We start from the raw sequence: 23,725 nt of genomic DNA on the forward strand, positions 1-23,725 counted from the left end.
TGACAGAAAAGAAAACTCTCAAAGTAGAAAGGGGTATAAAAGAAAGGAAAAAGAAGGAGCTGAAGAGATAGTACGGTGGGTAGGGTGTTTGCCTGATAGGTGGTTGACCTGGGTTTGATCCCTGGCATCCTATATGGTTGGTTCCCTGAGCACAGCCAGGAGTAATTCCTGAGTGCAGAGTCAGGAGTAACCCCTGAGCATTGCCAGGTGTGATTCAAAAAGCTTTAAAAAAGGAGGGGGGAAAGGAAAGGAAAAGAAGTAAATACTGAGGCCATAGTGTAGCACTGTTCTTCCGTTGTTCATCGATTTGCTCGAGTGGGCCCAGTAACGTCTCCATTGTGAGACTTGTTGTGTTTGGCATATCGAGTACATCACGGGTAGCTTGCCAGGCTTTGCTGTGCGGGCAAAATACTCTCGGTAGCTTGCTAGGCTCTCTGAGAGGGGCGGAGGAATTGAACACGGGTTGGCCATACTATTCAAAGAAATTTTTAGAAATAGGTTTTGCTTCAGTTGGTAAGATCTGGCATCAAAGGCAGAAAACTAGGGCTAGAGAAATACACAGGGATACAGTGGGCAGGACACCATGTGGCAGACCTATGTTCGGTTTCCGCCACTGCTTATGGTCCCTCTAAGCCAACCAGTAATGATCCCTGAGCACTGAGTCAGGGAGGAAGCCCTGAACACCACTGGGAAGCCCAATGGCTCCCCTCTCCCCAATCTACACATCTCTGATTTTAAACTTAATTTCTGGAGGTAAAATTGCTATGTCAAGGGTCCCTGTAACTGTCCTCCCGTTGTTCATTGATTTTCTCGAGCGGGCCCAGTAATGTCTCCATTGTGAGACTTTGTTGTTACTGTGTTTGGCATATTGAATATGCCATAGGTAGCTTGCCAGCTTTGCCATGCAGGCAAGATACTCTTGGTAGCTTGCCGGGCTCTCCGAGAGGGGCAGAAGAATCGAACTTGGGTAGGCCATGTTGGCTGCATGCAAGGCAAACGCCCTACCCTCTGTGCTATCGCTCCAGTCCTATGTCAAGGGTATGAATTTTAAAGATTTATTATGAATTATATCAAAACATAGTCACTCTATCTCTACTCTGATACTCCAGAATTGCTAGAAAACTTGGGAAACATTTACGTGGATGGCAGCTCCGGGATTCATGTGGGAACGCTGTTTCCCTGGACTCAGGACACTACTGAGAATTACAATGTAAAGAATAACAGTAAAAACAATCTGCTAACAAGAAAAATCATCTCCTTACTGTACAAGTTAATTTATTTGATTAATCATTTCTACATGTTTAGAGGGGCTGGAGTGATAGCACAGCACGTAGGGCATTGCCTTGCAAGCGGCTGACCAGGCTGACCTGAATTTGATACCTCCGTCTCTCTCAGAGAGCCCGGCAAGCTACCGAGAGTATCTCGCCCACACGGTAAAGCCTGGCAAGCTACCTGTGAGGTATTCAGTATGCCAAAAACCATAACAACAGGTCTCACAATGGAGAATTACTGGGCCCACTCAAGCAAATTGATGAACAATGAACGGGAGGACAGTGCTATAGTGCTACATATTTAGAGACTATTATTTCTGAAAACCCTTTTCTGATAAAATTGCCTATTACATCTTTTGGCCAGTTTTAATTAGACTATCTAAATTGCTTACTGACTCAAAATATTTTTCTTGAATGCAGATACTAATTCTTGTTATGTGTTTAAACCTTTCTAAATCTCTTAACTCCTACAGCTTTTTATTATCAAAAATTTCAAACAATTAAAAAAAAAAAGAGAGAACAGGAGCTAGAGACCTAGTAATACAGCAGATAAGGCATTATTTGTCTTGCACTTGGCTGACCTGGGCTCAACCACCAGCATCCCATATGGTCCCTGAACCCTGCAGGAGGAATTCCTGAGTGCAGAGCCAGTTACCCCTGAGCACTGCAGGGTGTGGATTCCAAATCAGAACCAAACAAACAACAGATAGGTAAAAAAAATTGCCAGCCTAATGATCCCAATCCTCCAGTTTTAACAATAATCAAGTAGTCATGATACATTTTTTTGTTAATGTTTTAAACTTTATTTTCTAAAAAAAATTACAATAAAGTTGTAATATTTATAATTTAATATTCATCAGAAATGTATCGGTATTGGAAAAATATTGGTATTGGTATTTCATTAGAAATCTATATTGGTAATGAGAGATATGGATTTTTTTTTTTTTAGTTAGCTCCTTGGCTAGTTAGCATCATTAAAAGGAATTTTTCCTTTCCTTACTACTGGTAATTCAAACCAGTATGGTAATTCTTAAACACTAAACACTAAAGGCCATTTCTGGTCTTTGAGTCTTAATTATTTTTTTAATATGTGGGTGCTATTTTAAAATTTAAAAACTAAAATTAGGATCAGTTCTTCCTCAACTTACCTTGCTACACTTTTGAACAACATCTGGGTCAACTGTGGCATTGAAAAGGGCTCTCAGAAGGTAACGGTTCAGCAGCTTCCCGAGGCCCAGCTCAAGCAAGGTGTCATCTGGGAGGAGTCCAGCCCAAAGAAGAATATTGTGGAAGAGCTACAATGAGAGAAAATATCAAGTGAGTATCTATCATTTCTCTAAAGGAAAACTATAACCCAAGTCGAGAGTTGGTCAAAATCAAACTCTTAAACTCCCACTGTTTAGATAGGTCAGTTTTCAAATACGTGCTTTCCAATCCACCTATTTGCTCATTCTATTATTTTACAATTTTTTAAAAATTTTATTTTAATGAATCACTGTGAGATAATGATATAGACTTACAAATTTGCATGATTACGTTTCAGTCATACAATGTTTGAGTACCCATCCCTCCATCCTTGCCCATTCTCCATCACCAATGTTTCCAGTATCCCCCATGCCCGAACTCCCACCCCGCCGCCTCTGTGGCAGGCACATTCCCTCTTACTCTTTCTCTCCTTCTCAATGTTATGGTTTGCAGTGCAGGTACTAAGTGGCCATCATGTTTGGTTCATAGTCTACTTCCAGCATATTTCTACCATCCTGAGCAAGCCCTCCAACCATCATTTATTTAGTGGTCCCTTCTCCATCACACTTGCCTTTTCCTCCAGCACAAGAGATCAGCTTCCAAGCCATGGAACAACTAACCCAAATCAATCTGAAATGGCCTTATCACAGTCTTTCTGGCTCAGTAGTCCTCCTCCCTCACTGTCTGGTGCCCCAAGAATGCCAGAGCTTTGTTAACAGCGTCACTGATACCAACAGGAAGCCTTGAGGCCAACTCCAACTCTTCATTGCTCTGACAGATAAAATTTCATTTTGTAACTGAATTTGGAGACAGTGAGTCAAATATTCATGGGAAATACTAATAAAATTAATAGTAGGTTGTCTTTCTCCTCTAAATCCAGATCTTCCTGTGAGTTTTATGCCTTCCACTTCCAGTATTACATCCACTTCACATGCATGCAGGTGAAGTAACACACAAAACCTGTTGACACTCATGGTTGATATCACTTTCTCTTCTTGGAAAGTCTCTTCTCTGTCTCAACCAATAACAAATACTGATTCACTCGACTCAAACTGTTGGTGCTAAGATTATGTATGACCTTCTGACTGTGAAACATAATCATCATTTTCATTCTTTCTCCTAATTCTCTTTGGTGGCATTTAACTCTTTATTTTTATTCTTAGAAACTACTCTTTACTTAAATTTCCCTGATGTCACTCATAAGCATTCTACCACTTCATTTTAGATTTCCTTTGAAGATTCCATCTTCTCTGCCATCTCCAATAATCTCTCATTTTCTCAGGCATCACCCAATGTCCTCAGAGCTTGTGTGTAGTGGATTATGGTTCCAAATAAAATCAAATATCTGGCTTTAGTTGTAGCACTTGCAATTTATACACATATGTTCAATGACCTAGTTACATGCTATTCTTCTTCCCCACGTATTTCTACAATTTGCTATTTTTAGAACAGATTTTGTTTCCTCTAAACTTTTTCTTCTTTCCATATATAGTCCCTCTAATACCTTAAAAAAATGTCTGCAGGTTACCTGTTTGTCAAAGTTAGCTAATACCCTACATTCTTCGAATGTAATTCGTAACCAAGTCCTTTCAATGCTTCATGCTAAATGTCTTTTGAATCTATCTTCTTACCATCCTTTTTGCTACTGACTAATCAATGAACCCACCCTTTACCTTCTAGACCAAGGATTAGCCAACTATGACCTGTGGGTTAAATTAAAATTGTGGATAAACTAAAACTGTGGGTAAGTTGACATTGGCATTTATATTTTATATATTGGTATTTATATTACATATAAATATATATTTATGTATTTTAACATTTAAAAACTATTTTTCTGTTAAATTTTGGAGTCTACTTATAATTCAACAAGCAGTTATCTCATTGTTTACATACTGTCTCTTTTGTACTAAAATGAATTACTGGGCTGGAGTGATAGCACAGCAGGTAGGGCGTTTGCCTTATAAGCGGCCAACATGGCCAACCCGAGTTCGATTCCTCCGCCCCTCTCGGAGAGCCCGGCAAGCTACCGAGAGTATTCGATATGCCAGACACAGTAACAACAAAGTCTCCAATGGAGACGTTACTGGGCCCGCTCGAGCAAATCGACGATCAACGGGAGGGCCTTTAATGAATTACTGAAAACACATAAATACAGAGTCTAAAATGTTTATGATCTGATTCTTTATGAAAGAAGTTTGTTAATCTTTGCTCTATGATAAACTAGATGCAAATTTTATTTTTGTATTTTTTATTTTTATTTTTGTATTTTTCTATTTACCTTTAGACTTGACCAGAACTGTCTGTCTTGGAACTTAGAATGAGGTGAGCTTTTGTTTTCTGTAGCACTGATTTTAAACAAAAGAAAAAAGAAAGAAAAAAGAAAATACAAGTGTTAATCATTTTTTTTAGATTTAAATTTTTTTAAATTTTTATTGAATCACCATGAGATACAGTTACAGAGCTTTTATGTTTGAGTTTCAGTCATACTGATTGAACACCCATCCCTCCACCAGTGTGCATTTTCTATCACCAATATCCCCAGTATCCATTCCCATCCCTAATCCCAATCCTTCTCCTTCCCCTGCTCCATGGCAGACAATTTCCCCAATACTCTTTCTCTAAGTTTTTGGGAATTATGTACAAACTGTCAATCTTTCAGAAACAGTTAAAATGATTTTTTTAATCAAACTAACTTTTAATAGAATATAAATCGAACTGTTCTGATAATATCAAAAATTATAAATGCATGCATATTTTAATCCCCAGAGTCCATTTCTGAAAATCCTTTCTATAAATATACTTGTACATGTACAGAATGATGTGTTATTCATTATACCATTTTACTACTTATATATACATCAATCACAGTAAATCTATATGACAGCATATTATGCAGCTTAAAAAGAAACGGGCTTATTACTGGTGATGATAAGCAAAGATCTGAAAGATACACTAAATTAAAATCAGAAACAACAATAGCTATAATTGTTCCCCATACACTCACTTTGTTATATGTAGGATGGATAGAAAAATAAAATTACAGCATATGTATTTAATTGCATGAGAAAGCTCTGGAATGATAAAAACTACTAACAGTGATTACTGCATACATATATGTGTAGAGAGAAGGAAGGGCAAAAACAGGTAGATAAGGCAAGGAATGGGAGAGAATAAGACTTCATTTTAGATAAATATAAAAAAAGTACACACTCATACTTGAACCTGTTATCTAAAACATTGCCAAACCAACCTCAAGGGGGCAGTATTTATGCCTGCAGGTATCTCCATCATTCGAATGAACAAGAAGCCTTAGACACTCCTTTCTTTTCTCTGTCTAAAGCTCTTCCAGCTTGTGAATACCCCCTGTATTGCTTCAGTTCATGATCTATTACAGAACTCTACCTTTTTAGCAAATGCATGAACACACATCAAATACTACTTTGTTTCATAGTTTAAGGTAAGTACAGAACTCACAGGTGCCGCTGCTAGCTCCTCAGTGAGGTTCTGGGTCTTACTTGCCTTCTCTGTATCGGGCACTGTTCTGCACGTACTGTGCATCTTCACAATGTCCATATAGGGAGGCATTAATCTAATGCCCATTTGCACACAAGGGGAGTGGCAAAAAGGAAGGGCGAAGGTAAAATATCAGGTGGTGAATCTGTGCTTCTGTGCTCCAGGATCTGCTTAGAAGCACAACCTTCTGCTATCTACTTATATTCCTGGAAATGCATAAAAAAAAAAAAAAAACCAAACCCAAACCCTATATCCTTGTGCCAGCATCACAAACAGCAGGGGAGATCGAAACATAGTTAAAACCTTATAGATATCACAAAAGGTGGATTCAAAAAGTGTTTTGAGTACAATAATCACTTTTTCTATTACCTTCTTTTGGGATATTACATTATTTTTTGGGTAAGGAGAGAGCCACGCTTGGTGTTCAGGGCTCATTCCTATTCTGCCCTCAGGGCATACCCCTGAGCTCAGGGAACTATATATGGTGTAGGGGCTTGAACTGGGATTGGATGTGTGGAAGGCAAGTATCCTACTCACTCCAGTCTGGTATTCCATTCTTAAAATTAAAAATGACGATTCCCCATATGCAGAAATGAATAACTCTTACCTCTTTGGATACAAAGGAATAAAAACATCATCTTCTATTGCCTTCTTCATTCTTGAAATGATGGAGTTAATTAAATCCTATCATTAAACATTTAAGAGCATCAGTGAGAGTTGTAAGTGGAATTATATTTAACCCCCCAAATGTAATTGTAACAAAAAGAATCAGATGTTAAAATAATCACTGGTTAGGACTATGAGCACAGCTGTATATTTTCACTGCCCTGCAGAATTTTACTGCAAAAATACTACTGACAGGGCATTTAGGGAGTTTCTAGTTTGGGCATCTAGTATTATGTTCCAAAAAAGTTCTCGTACAAGTCTTTTATTTCGCATAAATTTCTAATGGGCATGTATGTAGAAAGTATCGACATGCTAGACTTGATGTTAAGTGGATGGATCTGGAGGAAATCATGAGAGGGGGCAGCAAGCCATAGGGAGAGGCAGTGATCAAGGATGCTCTCTCTCACATGCGGGACATAAAGAATCAGGGAAGGGAGTAACTAATGGCAAAGGAACAGAACTTGAGAACTGGTCTACAGAACCAAGCTTAGCTAGTCCCAACTGCAAACAGCAGCCCGATTGCAAATGCCTACCGCAGGGGCTAGGGTGCATGTCTTACAACCGCCAGCCTGAGCTGGGGGCTGTAGATGTGACCCCAGCCCCAGTGCTGCGGGGTCAGCCAGGCACCTGAGGCCCAAAGCAGTGCTGAACTGAACTGCTGCCAGCTGGTCTGGCACTGTTTGGGAGGCCAAACCCAAATACGGGACAGTGAACAAAGTCTGGACCAAAATATTTAGTCACAGGCATATAGAAGATACTCTGTTTTTATCTTCCTACCAGAGATAAGGACATATAGTGGCATACATGTGTCATATAATACAAAGCGATAGCACAGTGGTAGGGTGTTTGCCTTGCGTGCAGCCAGCCTGGCCGAGCCAGGTTCGATTCCTCCGCCCCTCTCGGAGAGCCCAGCAAGCTACCAAGAGTATCTCGCCCGCACGGCAAAGCCTGACAAACTCCCCGTAACGTATTCAATATGCCAAACACAGTAACAAGTCTCAAAAAATGGAGATGTTACTCAGCCCGCTTGAGCAAATCGATGAACAATGGGAGGACAGTGAGATTTGCAGGTAAAAGCCAAAAGCCAACCAGATGAGGTCAGTCCAATCCTAGTTTCTTAAACTGTGGGTCATGATCTCCACTGAACTTTGCGGTTGCTTTAAAATGTATCCCGTTATGAATTATTATCAGTGAATGTCTGATTTATGTATTTAATTTATGTACTTATATGGCAGGGTAAGAGTTCTTGGGAAAGGGTGAAAGGGTGTCCCAAGTGGAAAAGAAGTTCTAAACTAAATAACTTACTGGGTCCATACTCAAAATGTTGGTTTATATCCTTCCCACATAACAAACCCTCTCATTTCTATTATCATCTAGCTCATTGACTATGGCTCCAGAAACTATAATAATAAATTTAAATACATATTGGCTGATAATCTGGATCTGAAACAAGCATAGTAGCAGTTATCACTATCCTAATAAGTTTAATCCCCACTCCCCAAAAGCATCCACTAAATATTTTATAAGCCATGCTAACATTTATATGTCTTATACTAGCTATCATTATTAATGTAACACTCTGGTCAATAAAAATCACACACATTTTTAGATCTAACAGCATTCTTAATAACAATAGCCTGTGTCATAAAACTTGGACTGTACCCATTCCACTTCTTATTTCATTTAAGATTACATGTTCTGGGGCTAGAGCAGTAGAACAGCAGGTAGGGCGTTTGCCTTGCATGCAGCCGACCTGGGTTTGATTCTCAGCATCCCATAAGGTCCCCCAAGCACCGCTAGGAGTAATTCCTGAGTGCAGAGCCAGGAATAACTCCTGTGCCTTGCCAGGTGTGACCCCCCCCCCCCCAAAAAATTATATATTTCAAGAAGGCAGACCCAAACCACAGCCCTCCTTTCCTGCTTCTAGCCTTCATTATAGCAATTTCAAGGGCTAAAAGTCATCTGGATATAAATATGATAAACTGTGTTTCCTTGGTTTTTAACCATCTTAGTTCTTCTATCCTAAGTACTTAGTCTTTCAGCTTCTTTCATTTTCTTAAGGCTCATATAAACTAGTTTACTAATGTAATTGCATGTATATGTAGGATTCTCAATAAACAGAATAGTAAAAAAGCAGAGTAGCACTGTAGCACTGTCCTCCTGTTGTTCATCAATTTGCTCGAGCGGGCACCAGTAATGTCTCACAACAAATTGTGAGACTTGTTGTTACTGTTTTTGGCATATCGAGCTTGCCAGGCTTTGCTGTGTGGGTGATATACTCCCGGCAGCTTGTCAGGCTCTCTGAGTGGGGCAGAGGAATCAAACCCAGGTCGGCCGTGTGCAAGACAAACGCCTTACCCGCTGTGCTACCACTCCAGCCCAAAAAAGCAGAGTACCATAATAAAATAAGGTTCAACAGTCTACCACCAAGCCTCTATAAAAAGTTCTTCTTTATGTCTTATGTTCAAAAAAACTCGATCCTAGATCAGGTTAGATGGAACTCTATTATTACTAAACTTCAACTTCCTAGAGACAACTGCTCTTAACTCCAGCAGATTATAAGTGACCAGTTACTATAATGATGATAAAACTAATTTTAAGATCATTGTTAAAGCAAAGTCAGAATGCCACTAGACTTTTATTGAAAGGACAAAGGTAATGATTCTTTTGTTTTTCCCTTCTAGATGGAATGATTTTCATTAATGTCTTTATTCCTGTTCAGAATGTTAGAATGAATATTTACAAATAAAAGATGGCTGACTGGAACATGAGATCATAAGCAAGACCTCTGAGCAAAGAAACAGCTGAAGAGAATGAAAGTAATAATATGGGCCTTATTACATGTATATTCATTCTTTAATTAATGATTCTATTAGATGGTTCAAAAATATCAAGGCATATTTTTTCATCTTAAAGGAAAGAGTCATAAATCTAAATATATTTTTCCTCAAAGCTTTCCTCATAACTATGCCATGTGCATATTTTGTAAACAAGGGTTTCTAATAAAATCATATTCACTTCTAAACAAATAAAGAAATTAATAACTCCAGATATTATTACCTGTTTGCCTTTATTAACTTCATTTTCACAAGTGGAATGTTCCTCAAGAATCATTCTGCAATGCATTATTAAACTGGCCGTCTGTGAGGTTGACAAAGGATCCCATATGAATTCTACAAAGTCTGAAACAAAATTTCCATGGAACACAAGTTATTTAAACTGCTCTGCTTATCACACATAAACACTTCCTCCTCATGTGATTGAAAACCTGCTGTCAATCATAACCATTATGCATTTGCTTATATCATTCTTTTCCATGTCTTTTGGGGGCTTTGTTGAAGTTGGCTTGCTAAATGACCAACTTGTCACCAAGTCTGTGAGAATGACAATACAGCTCAAGTTCAAGTGTAATATACTGGGAATCCACTCGGGGCTCCCTCCCATAATCTGGGAGTGGCTCTGCCTTACTCTCCCCTTCATTTCTGTTTCCCGAAAAACAGTCTTTAAAAAAACATGTAATATACTTTTAATTCATCATCATTAAACTCCAGGGAGCCACTAAATGCTGCCCCAAAACCATTCATTTGAGGGACTGTTTAATTATAAGTGAAGCACTTGAGTTTTCAAGAAAGGACTGAAAGGAGGCATATACGTTCTACTTGTATGTCTACATACATTCCACATTGTCGGTATATAAGCTCCTTATTGAAAATAGTAACTTTGTGATATAACCTATCACCACATTTCAAATTACGCTGGGAGAAATTTCAAGGTTTAATCGGGTTGGCTAGGAAGCAATATAAAGCTGGCGGCTTCATCTTAACAGAAATACTTTGGAGACTTTATTGTCAAGCTCTATTCTCAGAGACACAGACCCTTATCAACCCTAATTTTAAGTAAACCAAGGCTCAGACTGAAGCACAAATGCTAAGTGTTTCTCAGTGCCAGAGGCAGATGTCAGGGAACCAGAGTCCTGTATGGGACTTGGGGGTTGTTCCCGGTGGTGCTCTTGGAATCATGTTGTAATGTGGATTCAATCCAGTCATCCTGCATGCAAAGAACACACAAGATAGCCTTTCTCTCTTTTTTTTTCTTTTTTGAGGGAAATAAACAAAAGAAACACTGGACAAAAGTTAAGGGAAAAATTAAAAACATAAAATAGGAAATGGGGATAGCCACTAACAAATGACTCAGGGGTTATAAAAGCAACGATAATATCACAATACTAAAAGGCTGAGAGTATCAGCCGTGTGGTAAATGAATATTCCATAAGCATTTGTCAAGCAACTTAGATTCCAAATGTTGATTTTTATTATTGCATTTTGCATTAAATATATATCTAAAAAGATGAATAAACTCTGCCAAAGAGAATTGAATTTTATCAAGATGATAAAGCAGTACCTGTAAGTCGAGGAACAACTGTCTTGTTCAAGATAGTAGATAAGATTTTCCTATCAGAATTATTTTCCTGCTTTGAATCCATATTGCTATCGATATACTCTTCAACAGATGTGAACCAGGTCATCTGTTTTAAACCTATGGAATCAAACTTATAAATAAAATTATCAAAGTTATAAGCAAATTCTCATAAACATAAGTTCTATTTAAAAATATTTAACCTTTTCAGTAATTATCAGGGCTTTTCTAAGGGCAAAAGGAGAATAACTGTTTAATTCCATGTAAACAACAGTAGACCACCAAGGTAAGACAGGACGACCAAGCCATCCAAACATGGAGTTGCTCAGGGATGACTCCTGATTCTGTACTCAGGGATGACTTTCAGTGCTAACAGGGGGACCATATGTGATGCTGAGGAGAGAATCTAGCTTGGCCCATGAAAGGGAAGTACCTTACCTCTAATATTATCCCTCTGGCCCACAGCATTTTATTGATTCTTCCTTTATAACACTGTTTCTAACCTACTCCTTTCGCCTTTTCCTTTGGCATTATCAACCTAGAAAAGTTACTTTACATCTAGAATCTGAACTATAGTAATAGCCTTCCTAATATGTATCTTCATTTTCTCTCTCTTCCTTAAAGCTAATCTTCTACTCAAGTTTCCTAAAACAATACTTTTATCATGTTACTCCTCCATTGTTTAATAAACAATTTCACCTTTCTTAATTTAAGATTGGATATTCTTATTCTTCCCTAAGCACTGCTATGAAATATGGTTCCCTTTCTTTATTCTCCTCTAAAACCCTATATACCATGCATATTGTCATTTAAATTCCTCTTCCTACTCAATGTAGTTTCCCTAACCAACTCTTTCCAAGATGTCATCTCCAATCTCTAGGCCCTTAGAATAAGGTGTCTGTTTTTTTCCCCTATAGATCAAATCTTAGAATCAAATCTTAATCAAATCAGATCAAATCTTAGAATATAATGTTTTACTATTTTGAGTGATCTTAAATTCATCTATGATAACAGAGGAAGTGAAAAAAAGGTTGCGATTTACTGATGTTTCATATCACCTTGCTTTAAAAATTAAGTGAGAATCAAGAATAGAAAAACACTAATTTGGGCTCGGGTTTTTTTTTTTTTCTTTTTGGGTCACATCTGGCGATGCACAGGGGTTAATCCTGGCTCTGCACTCAGGAATTACTCCTGGCGGTGCTCAGGGGATCATATGGGATGCTGGGAATTGAACCCAGGTCGGCTGCGTACAAGGCAGCCTGTGCTATTGCTCCAGCCCCTGGACTTTGGTTTTAAAGGTGATAATAATATTTTATTATTTATTCATTTGTTTTTTGGGCCACACCCTGCTATGCTACAGGATTCACCGTGCTGGGGATTAAACCCCAGGTTGGTTGCATGCTAGACAGGCACCTAACCTGCAGTACTGTCTCTCTGGCCCTGAATTGAAGCACTTCATGGTTAAACTGGGTGAACAGAGTAATTTAGAAACCCAATATCACCAAGACTTTTTTTGTTCACACATTAAACTTATTTACCTTAAGAGGATTCCAATCAATCAGCTGAACTCGTATTAGGGGACTTAAGAGCTTTGGAATGTATAAACCAATGTAAGCTTCATTGTAAGAATCAGGAAACTTTTCTCGCCATTGCTGAAATTTCAATAGAATATTCTGGACATTACAAAAATCATCATGCACATCTTCAAAAATTTTCTTACGATCCTGTAAAACATCACCTGTGAATAAAATGAGTCACTGTGTATTATGCAGTTGTGTATGTTGACAGGGATCAAACCCAGTTCTTCATGCAAGGCATATGCTTTACCACTGAACCACATCTATGACCTTTATAGTATGCATTTTGTGAAACTGAAGTTACTTTCTATAAAGTTGTTGCACTATAGCACTGTCCTCCCATTGCTCATTGATTTGCTCGAGCTGGGCCCAGTAATGTCTCCATTTTGAGACTTGTTACTGTGTTTGGCTTATCGAATACATCATGGGTAGCTTGCCAGGCTTTGCTGTGCGGGCGAGATACTCTCGGTAGCTTGCTGCGCTCTCTGAGAGGGGCGGAGGAATCGAACCCGGCTTGGCCAGGCTGGCTGCACACAAGGTAAACGCCCTGCCACTGTGCTATCGCTCCTATAAAGTTATGTATGATAATGTACTCAGATACACTGCAAACTTATTTTTTAATATTAATATTTCATTTTAACTTAAAAATCACTGTAAGTAATAATAGTATTACTACGCTAATAAAATCTGTTTAAGTCCCGCCAAAATGTAATCATCAAAGAATCCCTACAAGACAGGGGTTACCTATTTACTGATGAAAACCAAGCAAATAATATCAAATTTTGAAAGGGGAAGAATATACCTAACATTACACAGAATACAGATTTTTTTTGATTACAAGTCATTTTGACTCAAAGCCTATACCGTGTACTGAATACATTTTAGGGGCTGAGGATTTGGCTAGGTAGTAGAAAGCAATCCTTGAACGTGTGAGGCCCTGGGTTTGATCCTCAGCAAAAAACAACAACAAAAAAATAAATTAAAAAAAGCAAAACTCCACCTATATATAACTTACCTTTTCATAATGCTAAAATAGCATTACTAAATTCAAAAGGGTTTTAAATGGAAAACAATGGAGAGTAAGCAGCTGAGAAATGAAATAAAATACTTAAGGAAAACCTATAGAGATAGAGACGTACTCAATGTCTCTCCCTCCATTTTATCAGAGGTAGAAAAGTGTCAAAAGGGAGGGACAGGTATCTGTTCTTTTTTTACTGAAATTTCCCCACTATTCTTATGTATTTAAAGGAACTAATAGCATAGAATTTCCCACCATTTTAACCTGTCAAATCAAGACACAATGGAATCTGGGTAGAGACCTTGGCTTTCGTTGAAGTCCATCATGTCCGCTGAAGACAGTTCATCATCACTAGATGTACCTTCCTGATGATTACAATTCCCAGAAATTGCCCTTGCTTGTCTTCTTCCTTCCCTGTATTTTGTAACAAAACAAGTTTAAAGTCAGCACCTGATGAAAACAGATACTTTAAAACAAAACTAAAAGGATACCAAAAAAAAAAATCCAAAAATCCATCCTAGCAGAACATAATTTTAAGTTACATTTTAACTTCATTAATCTGAACTGGAGTTTTGCCCTCCCGTCTTTTTGCCCTTTGTTTCCCCCACCCTCGCCCCGACCTCAGTTCTGCTCCACACAAGAAGTGCTCGGAGTTTACTCTGAGCTCTGTGCGGTGGTGACCATGTGTTATGCGGGGGATCAGACCCTATCAGCCACGTGCAAGGCAAATGCCCTCTCTGCTATACTATATCCAGCTCCATCCCTTCCTTTTTCTTATAAGACATTCAATATAGAGTTTTTGATGAGAGATAATGTGATTATGATTGGCTTCTACTTATAAAAAAAATTTCCTTCCTGATAAATGTCCTGGTACCCATTCGTTCTGACTGGTCAAGGACATCAGAGTGACTTTAAAACTCGGGAGTCAGAACTTGGTTTAAAATGCTCAAGAGGGGCTGGAGTGATAGATAGTACATTAGGTAAGGTGTGTGCTTTGTATGCGGCTGACCAGGGCTCAATCCCCGGCATCCCGTATGGTCCCTCAAGCACTGCCAGGAGCAATTCCTGAGTACAGAGCCAGGAAGAACCACTGAGTATCGCTAGGTGTGACCCAAAAAGCAAATATAAAAAATAAAATAAAATGCTCGAGAATTAAAATGTTAGGCTATGATTACTTATATTAACTACACAGAAATAATATTAACAATTAATTATAATTCAGCACCTTCACTATATAAATATGATTGTCCGTATGGCAATGTGGACAATTATACTTAAATAGTGAAAGTACTTGCCCAATGTTGCTTTATGTCTTCACTTTATCTGTATACCTTCGAGATTCAATCTCTTCTAAAATGCACTGAGTTTTTTCATCTATAGTAAGGCTTCCATTTGCTGATGCCTCAGTCTTGCCTGTTAATGAAAGGAATTTCATACTGATAATTCACACAGAAAGAAAAACACTTTGAAAGCAAAAGTTATATCTTAAGTACACACACACACACACACACACACACACACACACACATATTTACATATATGTATCTATATAAGTACAGATAAACTATACTTAAATTGTGTATTTTATTCATGCAGTGAAATTACTTGAAATCCTCATCACATTACATTAACAAACGCTGAGTTTGTTAGCCTAGGAAAATGTACCTTGGCTGATGATTACTATTCAGCATTTGAAAACAGTAACAAAACTTTAAGTTTTTCTCCACACTCACTCTTTTGCATCAGTTTTAACTAATTAACAATTTAATTCATTTAAAAATTTAATTTGACAGCCATATATTTTTATCTCAAATGTTAAAACTCTAATTTTAATTTTTTGTATTATACTTAAGACATTGATGCCTTAGTTCTAAATACTTGAGGCTTAATGGTGGAGTAGATGAAAAGTTAGTGGAGAAATGTATAAAAAGAATTTTTAAAATACACCTAGCTGGTATTTTAGCTTAACAATCATAACTGAACATGAAAAACACTAACGTGATAACTGCTGTAAATATGCTGATTCATGTTTTAATTCATCTTGTCTGCGTTTTGTAAAGATCATAGCTTGCTTAAGAAGGAGCGAGTGCATGGATGATTCTGTTTCTTGGATTCTGACAATCTGAAACATAAATGAGCAAAATTCTGGGGTTCATCAATAATGTCTGATAAAAATTAGTACTTATAAACATAGGCATATACTCAATTCTCATAAAAGCATTTTGAGTACTATGACAACTCATTGAAAAAACATCTAATAGACATACCTACTAATACTTCCAACATTAAAAACTTATTGTGCTAGATATAGAGATAAGTTAACAAGCAAAAAAATGGACTGGAGTGAAGAACATGAATAAGAATGGATAAAAGAAATGATTTTTTTGTTGAGACGTAAGAGGAGGAGAAAATGCGGTTTGCCACTCTTTTCACAGGCCAAGGGGGCATTTTCTGGGGGTGAGGAGATTGCCCAAAGGGCGGGAGCATATTCAGAAGCCCTGTGTTTGATCCACTGCGGAGCACAGTACCCTGAGCACAGCCCAAAAGCCAAAAAGTACCAAACAGCGGTTAAAACAACAGGGTTCTGAAGAAGGCAGCTAACTTTGTAGTAACATTTTAAATGTAAATAAAAATTATAAAGGAAATAGAGTATATCTGTTGAATGGGTAGTCTGTTTTCAATGTAAGGATGTGTATGTATAAAAGAAAAAAAACATCTGATTACAAAAAATTTTAAAGCACTAGTGTCAAAAGAACACTGCAAACAGACAAAAACCAGAAAGGAAGCCTATAGTATTAAATGAATCAATATGGTCAGGAACTTAGCTCAGCTACAGAGTACTTGCCTAGCATGTGTGAGTCCCAGGGTTCAAGCCTTAGCATTATAAAATAGCACTGTAGCACTGTCCTCCTGTTGTTCATCAATTTGCTCGAGCGGGCACCAGTAACGTCTCCATTGTGAGACTTTCTGTTCCTTTGTTTGGCGTATCCAATACGCCACGGGGAGCTTGCCAGGCTCTACCGTGTGGGCGGGATACTCTCAGTAACTTGCCGGGCTCTCAAAGAGGGATGGAAGAATTGAACCCTGACCAGCCACATGCAAGGCAAACATCCCACCCCTACAAATTAATCAAAATTAAATAAAGAACTGTTAATCATATGATGAGGAGGGGAGAGGTGAAAGGGAAAGAAACCATCACTGTGAACCAAAGCTGGTAGGTAATACCGTAAAGAAAGGGAAGAAAAAAAGAACATTTATATGTAGTTAAAGAATTTTTTTTTTGAGATCAAGTAAATAAATAAAAAAAATCATTTTTAATACAGCAAATAAATAAAAGTAAAACTGGCATATTCTTTCTAGAAAATAATTTGGCAATGGTTCCTAAGCCTTAAAAATATTTAGCTTAGGTGGGGTATGGTGCCGCCAGCAGGTCAATCTGTACCTGTAAGGCGAGTGCATCAGCAGCCTGATGGCACCGTCAGACTTTCAGATACCCCAAAATTGCTGCTGTGCCTTTGGCCAGACCCCAAAAACTTGGGGCAAAGTTTACCAAAAAAGTAAATGGCCAAAAGTTAGGTATGTGGGAGACACACCCACAAACCACCTCCGGCTCAGCTATATAATTGGAGGCAGGGCCTCTCTGGTTCCTGATCAAACTGTTTAATGGCCATGATTCCAGAGACTCAGAAGCGAATCTCAGAACACAAAGGCTTTTGGCAGAAATGCGTCCTGTTCCTGCAGTAGGTTACTGGCGCTGGGCTACTCCAGGTGAGAATAGGTTTTGTGCCTTGGCCTGTTCCCCCTGGTAGCCCGGTGACCGCCATCCTCCAGAGGCCACTGGACAGTCAGGTTTGTGCCTGCAGTGACGAGACAGGTGGGGCCTCACCAGATAGGGGTGGACCCGGCCCCTTCCTCCCCATCCCAACAAGATCCCGAGTCGCCTCCTAAAAAACGGCCTCTCTGGCTCCTGATCAATCTGCTTAATGGCCATGATCCCAGAGACTCAGAAACAAATCTCGAAACCCAGCGGCTTTTGACAGAAATGCATCTGGATCGCACACAAGGTGGCTGCCGCCTCAGAGTTTATTGGAAAGCCAGGTATGAGACAGGGCAACGCAGTCTCATGGGAAAGGGGATGGTACTGGCTCGTCCTTCATGCCCTACCGAGGTCATGAGTTGCCCCCCACGAGTGGCTCTCTGGTATGGCCATGGCTCCAGAGGCAAAAGGACTTAATCCAGAGCCCGGCAGCTCGCGGCAGAAAAGTGAATGGACCATGCGTTAAACTACGTTGCCATGCCTCCCCGAGAGGGAAAAGGGTGTTGCTCCCTTCCGCCTCCCCCCGCCCCCACTTAAAAAAGATGTCTATTACTTATAATTAGAGAAATGCATATTAAAACTACCATGAAATATAAAAAAAATATTAGCTTAAGGTGGGAGTCATACTACAGCAGGTAGGGTGTTTGGCTTGCATGCAACCAACCTGGGTTCAATCCCCGACATCCCATATAGTTCCCCAAGCACTGTTGGGAGTACCAGGAGTAATTCCTGAGTGCAGAGCCAGGAGTAACCCCTGAGTATCATCGCTGGGTGTGACCCAAAAAGGCAAAAAAAAAAAAAAATAGCTTACTGACAGCACTTTAGCAGTTCACTTTCTAGGGGATTTTTGCTGAACATACTTTTAAAAAATTATACATTTATTGAGGTAAAACCAGCTTACAAGAATAACTGTTAAAGGGTCAGGATGTGAATTACTGGGAGAGCACATGCTTTCCATGCCTGAGGTTCAATCCCTGACACGACACAAAAGGGCAAACATATGGCTCTCAACACATATGGTTTCTCAAATACTACATGCAGCCACCAATAATATGTCAAGAACCGCCCATCCCCACCAAAGGTCATAAGACCCTTTCTTCTCACTCTCCCACAGATATATATTTATAGCACTGTAGCACTGTCCTCCCACTGTTCATCGATTTGCTTGAGCGGGCACCAGTAATGTCTCCATTGTGAGACTTGTTGTTACTGTGTTTGGCACATGGAATACGTCACGGGGAGCTTGCCAGGCTTTGCTGTGCAGGCAGAATACTCTCAGTAGCCTGCTGGGCTTTCCAAGAGGGGCAAAGGAATTGAACCTGATTCGGCCTTGTGCAAGGCAAACACCCTACCCACTATGTTATCGCTCTGGCCCATATATTTATACATATAAAATATATAAGAATATATGATAGAAATATATAAAAATATAAACATATAATATATATTTTAAAAAGTTAAGAAACTTTATGCCACTTATAATACTAACAAAATAAAAAAATCCTAATTGCCCAATATTAAGGGAATATTCAGTACCATAAATATGTTAACAAATATGTGAAGGAAAAGTGAAGTATTGAGTTGTGGCATTTAGGTTTCCAAAATATTGCATGTTAAGATTTTTGTATGAAGAGAAAAAGATGAGTATTTATAACTATGTACCTTTTCATTAAGACAGTCGATTAAATTTTCCACATAAGTTTTCATGCTTTTATAGAATTTAAAATTTAGGGCTTGAGTTGATGAAGTCTCTAGATTCTGGATGGCATTTTTTGAGCTCTTGAGGTCTTCTACATATTTTTCATATTCCCTCAGGTGTGCACGATGAGTATCCCGTATTAGTGTTAATCTACATAAAGAGAATAATAAAAATTGCTTTGTCAACCTTTATTCTAGTGAATACCAACTTACAAAATTTTTCAAGTAAGTATAAGGATCATTAAGGCAATTGATGATTACATAAACCTGGGCTTATCAGACTTGCTGGGCAAAGCAGAGTCTCGCAGCGAAAGCAGTTTCCAAGGGGAAAGGAAGAGAGGGCACTCTATTCAGAGAGAGAGGGACAGACTTATCAGGATTTATGAACTAGGTGAGTTGCTAGAACAGTGACTATCTATCTGAACAGGAGCCTGTGCAGTCACTGCTAGATCAGACTGTTAAATTTTTTTTGATAATAAGTATTTGATAATAAACAATAGTCCAGCGGGGAGGGCGTTTGCTTGCTTGTGGCCGACCCAGGCTGGATCCCCAGCATCCCATATGGTCTCCCGAGCACTGCCAGGAGTGATTCCTGAGTGCAGAGCCAGAAGTAACCCCTGTGCAGTGTAAAGTGTGACCCAAAAAAGCCCCCCCCCCCCGCAAAAAAAAAGTATTTGAGGGCCAGAAAGATAATACAAGAGGAAGTAATGCACCTCTCTTGCATACAGCTGGCCCTGGTTCCAATCACTTGGCAATCTGAATATGCTATCCCATTCCTTCCTGGCAATGTTTTTGGTGAGAAATCTAATGATAAATCTTGTATTTGATGAGGTACTGTTAGGTCTGTTTTCAAAATTCCCATTTGTCTTTCAGCCGTCTGATTATGTTTCTTTGAATTCATAATCATTGGAGTCCTTTAGTATTCTTAGTATTCCTTTAATCTGGATGCCTTGTTCCTTCTTTGCTTGGGAAGTTATTAGTCTTTATAAGCTCGCTTCCATTCTATCTTCCTTTATAAGTTCGCTTCCTTTATAAGCTCGCTTCCATTCTATCTTCTACTTGGATACCTAGGATATAAATATTGTTCTGCTTGATGGGGAGTGATACATCCCTTGGGCTTTCTCCCCCCTGCCCCCACCCCTGGCTTTACAATATCAAATAAGAAGTCTTCAAAACAAAAAACACTGTCCTCCCGTTCCTCATCGATTTGCTTGAGTGGGCCCAGTAACGTCTCCATTTTTTTTGAGACTTGTTACTTTGTTTGGCATATTGAGTACATTACAGGTAGCTTGCCAGGCTTTGCCGCACGGCAAGAGATACCCTCGGTAGACTTGCCGGGCTCTCCGAGAGGGGCGTAGGAATCGAACCCGGCTTGGCCGGGCTGGCTGTATGCAAGGTAAACACCCTACTGCTGTGCTATCACTCCAGCCCAAGAAGTCTTCAAGCTCATTTTTTCTTGGATTTGACCAAGTCTGACATCAAGTGCCTCAAGTAAATTTTTCAGAGAAGTTGTTATATTCTTCAGCTCCAGAATCTGTTTAGTTCTTTTTTCTGATTTCCACATTTTTGTTGATGCTTTGTTCAGGTACTCTTTTTTTTTTTTCTGATTTTGATGGTCTATATTCTATTGTATATAGAGCACTGAGTTTAAGTTACAGTTGTATAGTTACAATCGAGTTTGAGAGGATGTTATTAATTCACTGAGCCAATTCATAAACCTTTGCTTCTTTAACATTGGTTCTGCGGATTTCTTTTGTTCATTTAGGGTCATGCTTCGTGGTGTCTTTGTTACTTGCTGTGTTATATGCAATCGGGAATGCATGCAACAGAGAGTTCCATCAGTCTCCCTGATGGAAATTCTGGGGGGGGTGGGGGGGAGGGTAGATGAGATTGTGGCTCTCACCTTTTATACAGATGCAGCTTCTTTGGGTTCCTGTAATTTCCACATTAAAGAGATTTGTGGCTTTAGTTTTCCAGATGGAGTGATTAACTTCCTCCGATGTTGGTCAGAGATTCTGCAGGCCTCCCAGCTCAGCAATAAGCCACTGAGTTTTCCTTTGTTCTCTGCCTAGCCAGCTATCTCTAGATGTGTGATGGTTCTAATCTGAGTTCAGATAAGGTCAAGCCCCAGGCAGTTTGTGAAAGCTTGCAATGTGTGTGTGAATCTATTTTCCACTCTTCTCTTGCCTAAGCAATAAAAAAAAAAGTTGTTTTCTTTTTCTCTTTTCAATCAAAAGGTATGTGGGAGGAGCTAATGCCATTGAAATAAAATTATTTTTCTTACCTATTTCCAGTCTGGCTAGTCCTGGTTTTCCCCATGACTGTGATCTCAGGTGTGATTCTTGGAGTTCTCAAAAGGCTTTAGAGAATCTATTGCTAAATTAGAGGCTCTAGGCAGGCAGAGGGTGAGAGGGTTGTGGATCTGACGCTTCCTATTTTGTCATTTTTTTTTAAAAAAAATCACTCTCACTCTCTACATGGAGTGATATCTGCAGAATATCTTTGTTTATTAAAGGCAATTTAACAATGCAGAAAAATTCTCATGACCATACTAAGTCAAAATAAAACAAAAATGCAAAATTTGATAATCGATGGTTTTTTAACCATGGATACCTATTACAAATTAAAAACATATGCATGAAAAAAGGCAATCTGTTGTGTCATACATTAGAACAGTTGATGCTATTTTTCCTACAAACATTTAATAATGACGTTTGCATACAATAACTATATAGACATAGTGTCGATTTACTTTAGTATTAAACATCTAGGGTTAATGTAATAGTAAATGAACATCACTTACCTTGTATTTATCTGCTTCTTTATAAGTTCCAAATTTGCTGGTGGAAATGAAATGGAAGTATCAAACTTCTTCACCACTTGAGGTTTACTCCTGCGGGAAAGATCCATGTCTCGTCCCTAAAAAGTGTGAAATTTTTTGTTTTCAACATTCATTTATCTTGTGAATATTGGTAACATAAAAGGATTTTGGATACACCATGATCTTACCAGTTAAATTCCATGCCTCTGAAAAATTTCATAATTCTAGTGTTTTTAAAAAAAAATCTGTTTTAAAGCTTGAAATTTTTAATTGACATGCAAAACGCAAATCTAAATAAAACCTTCTATTTCACAAATGTCTGGCTTTCAAGTTATTGTTTCTTAAAATGGGGCCACAAAAATACATAAGTATGACACCTGGCAGTGCTTGATGATGAAGCCATTTGATGGCTAACAGTGCTCAGGGCCTCCTTGTCCATAAGTGATGTGGCTCCCCTCAGGGCACCAGGCTTACACTGAGAGGGAGAGATGCAACACTCAGTATTGAATATGGACCAAACCCAGCCACAGGAAAAGAAATTTTCTTCAATTTTTTTTATTTTTTGCAAATAGCCATAATGTCATTAGGACATAAATTTTATTAAGTTTTTGAAACAAATAGAACAATTAGACACACTTTTGGTCTAGAGGGCACTAAGATAAAAATTACTGAAATATTAAGAGCTCCATGAGTGACATACCATGGGAATTTCTGACGTACACTATAATTATAATTAAACACATACATCAAATAAAAAGGCTTTATGCCAATTCAAGCAGTAAGAGTAAGGACTACAGCATGTTTTTCCTTGATGTATTTTTTTTACATGCAATTGCTATGCTGAATCTGCTAATAGGAAACAAACTGAGTCTTATTTATTTTGTTTTATGGGCCACACCCAGTTGGTGCTCAGGGTTTACCCCTGGCTCTGCATTCAGGGATTACTCCTAGTAAAATTCGGGAACTCTTAATAAACTATTTGTTTGGGGCTGGAGCGATAGGGCAGCGGGTAGGGCGTCTGCCTTGCACGCTGCCCCCCGGGTTCGATTCCCAGCATCCCACATGGACCCCTGGGCACCCCTGGGCACACTCTCAGCCGTGCTGTTCACTGACTATCCACTGAACCCTGGTCAGCTCTTCATTTTCCTGTCCACACAGTCCTGACTTCAGAAATCATTGGAATCTCCGCTACAGAATGTTCCATTCATTCACTGCGAATCTGGAATTCATCTGACTCTCCACTCCAGGCAGGTTTTCCTTACACCACTTGTGAATGTCCAAGTAAACCTATGCTGGTTTTCAGGAGTGATTCCTGAGTGCAAAGCCAGAAGTAACCTGATCATTGGCAGGTGTGACCCGAAAAGCAAAAGAAAACAAAAACAAAAACAAACAAAACCAAAACTATTTGTTCAAACGTCACATTTAAGTACTACTATACAATTTGCATTGTCTGCTATAACTGCATTACAAAATTAAAGATACAAAAATACATGGTTCTGTCAAGTGGTTTATAATATGAGGAAGCTGTGGGAGAAGTCTGGAGAAGAACAAAACCCACATCGTGTACCGAACTGAATGGCGGCCTCTGGAAGAGAAGTTCATGTCCCAGCAACCACAAATCAAATCTTACTCGAATGGGAAAAGGATCTTTGTGGTTATACTAGCAAAACTATCTCAAAA

The 23,725-nt window shown here is 38.8% G+C and overlaps 1 protein-coding gene across 3 annotated transcripts in view; it reads right to left on the bottom strand.

Annotated features, from left to right (window-relative positions):
- GCFC2 (GC-rich sequence DNA-binding factor 2) overlaps window positions 1-23,725 on the bottom strand; it is a 36,050-nt gene that overhangs the window by 2,841 nt on the left and 9,484 nt on the right. Inside the window, exons 5-15 of one of the 3 annotated variants that reach the window (XM_056116662.1) lie at window positions 22,028-22,143; window positions 19,189-19,375; window positions 15,708-15,831; window positions 15,041-15,122; window positions 14,011-14,123; window positions 12,653-12,852; window positions 11,100-11,247; window positions 9,759-9,880; window positions 6,640-6,716; window positions 4,798-4,864; window positions 2,420-2,566 (exon numbers count right to left, since the gene is read on the bottom strand). In XM_056116662.1, the coding sequence (XP_055972637.1) occupies window positions 2,420-2,566; window positions 4,798-4,864; window positions 6,640-6,716; window positions 9,759-9,880; window positions 11,100-11,247; window positions 12,653-12,852; window positions 14,011-14,123; window positions 15,041-15,122; window positions 15,708-15,831; window positions 19,189-19,375; window positions 22,028-22,143 (1,383 nt within the window). Of the gene's footprint in view, window positions 1-2,419; window positions 2,567-4,797; window positions 4,865-6,639; window positions 6,717-9,758; window positions 9,881-11,099; window positions 11,248-12,652; window positions 12,853-14,010; window positions 14,124-15,040; window positions 15,123-15,707; window positions 15,832-19,188; window positions 19,376-22,027; window positions 22,144-23,725 lie in introns of those variants that run through there. The other 2 variants (XR_008792826.1, XM_056116668.1) reach the window with 2 other exon arrangements.

The sequence above is a fragment of the Sorex fumeus genome, unplaced genomic scaffold, assembly GCF_029834395.1.
Source record: "Sorex fumeus unplaced genomic scaffold, SorFum_2.1 ptg000003l, whole genome shotgun sequence".
In the NCBI taxonomy this organism is placed as follows: domain Eukaryota; kingdom Metazoa; phylum Chordata; class Mammalia; order Eulipotyphla; family Soricidae; genus Sorex; species Sorex fumeus.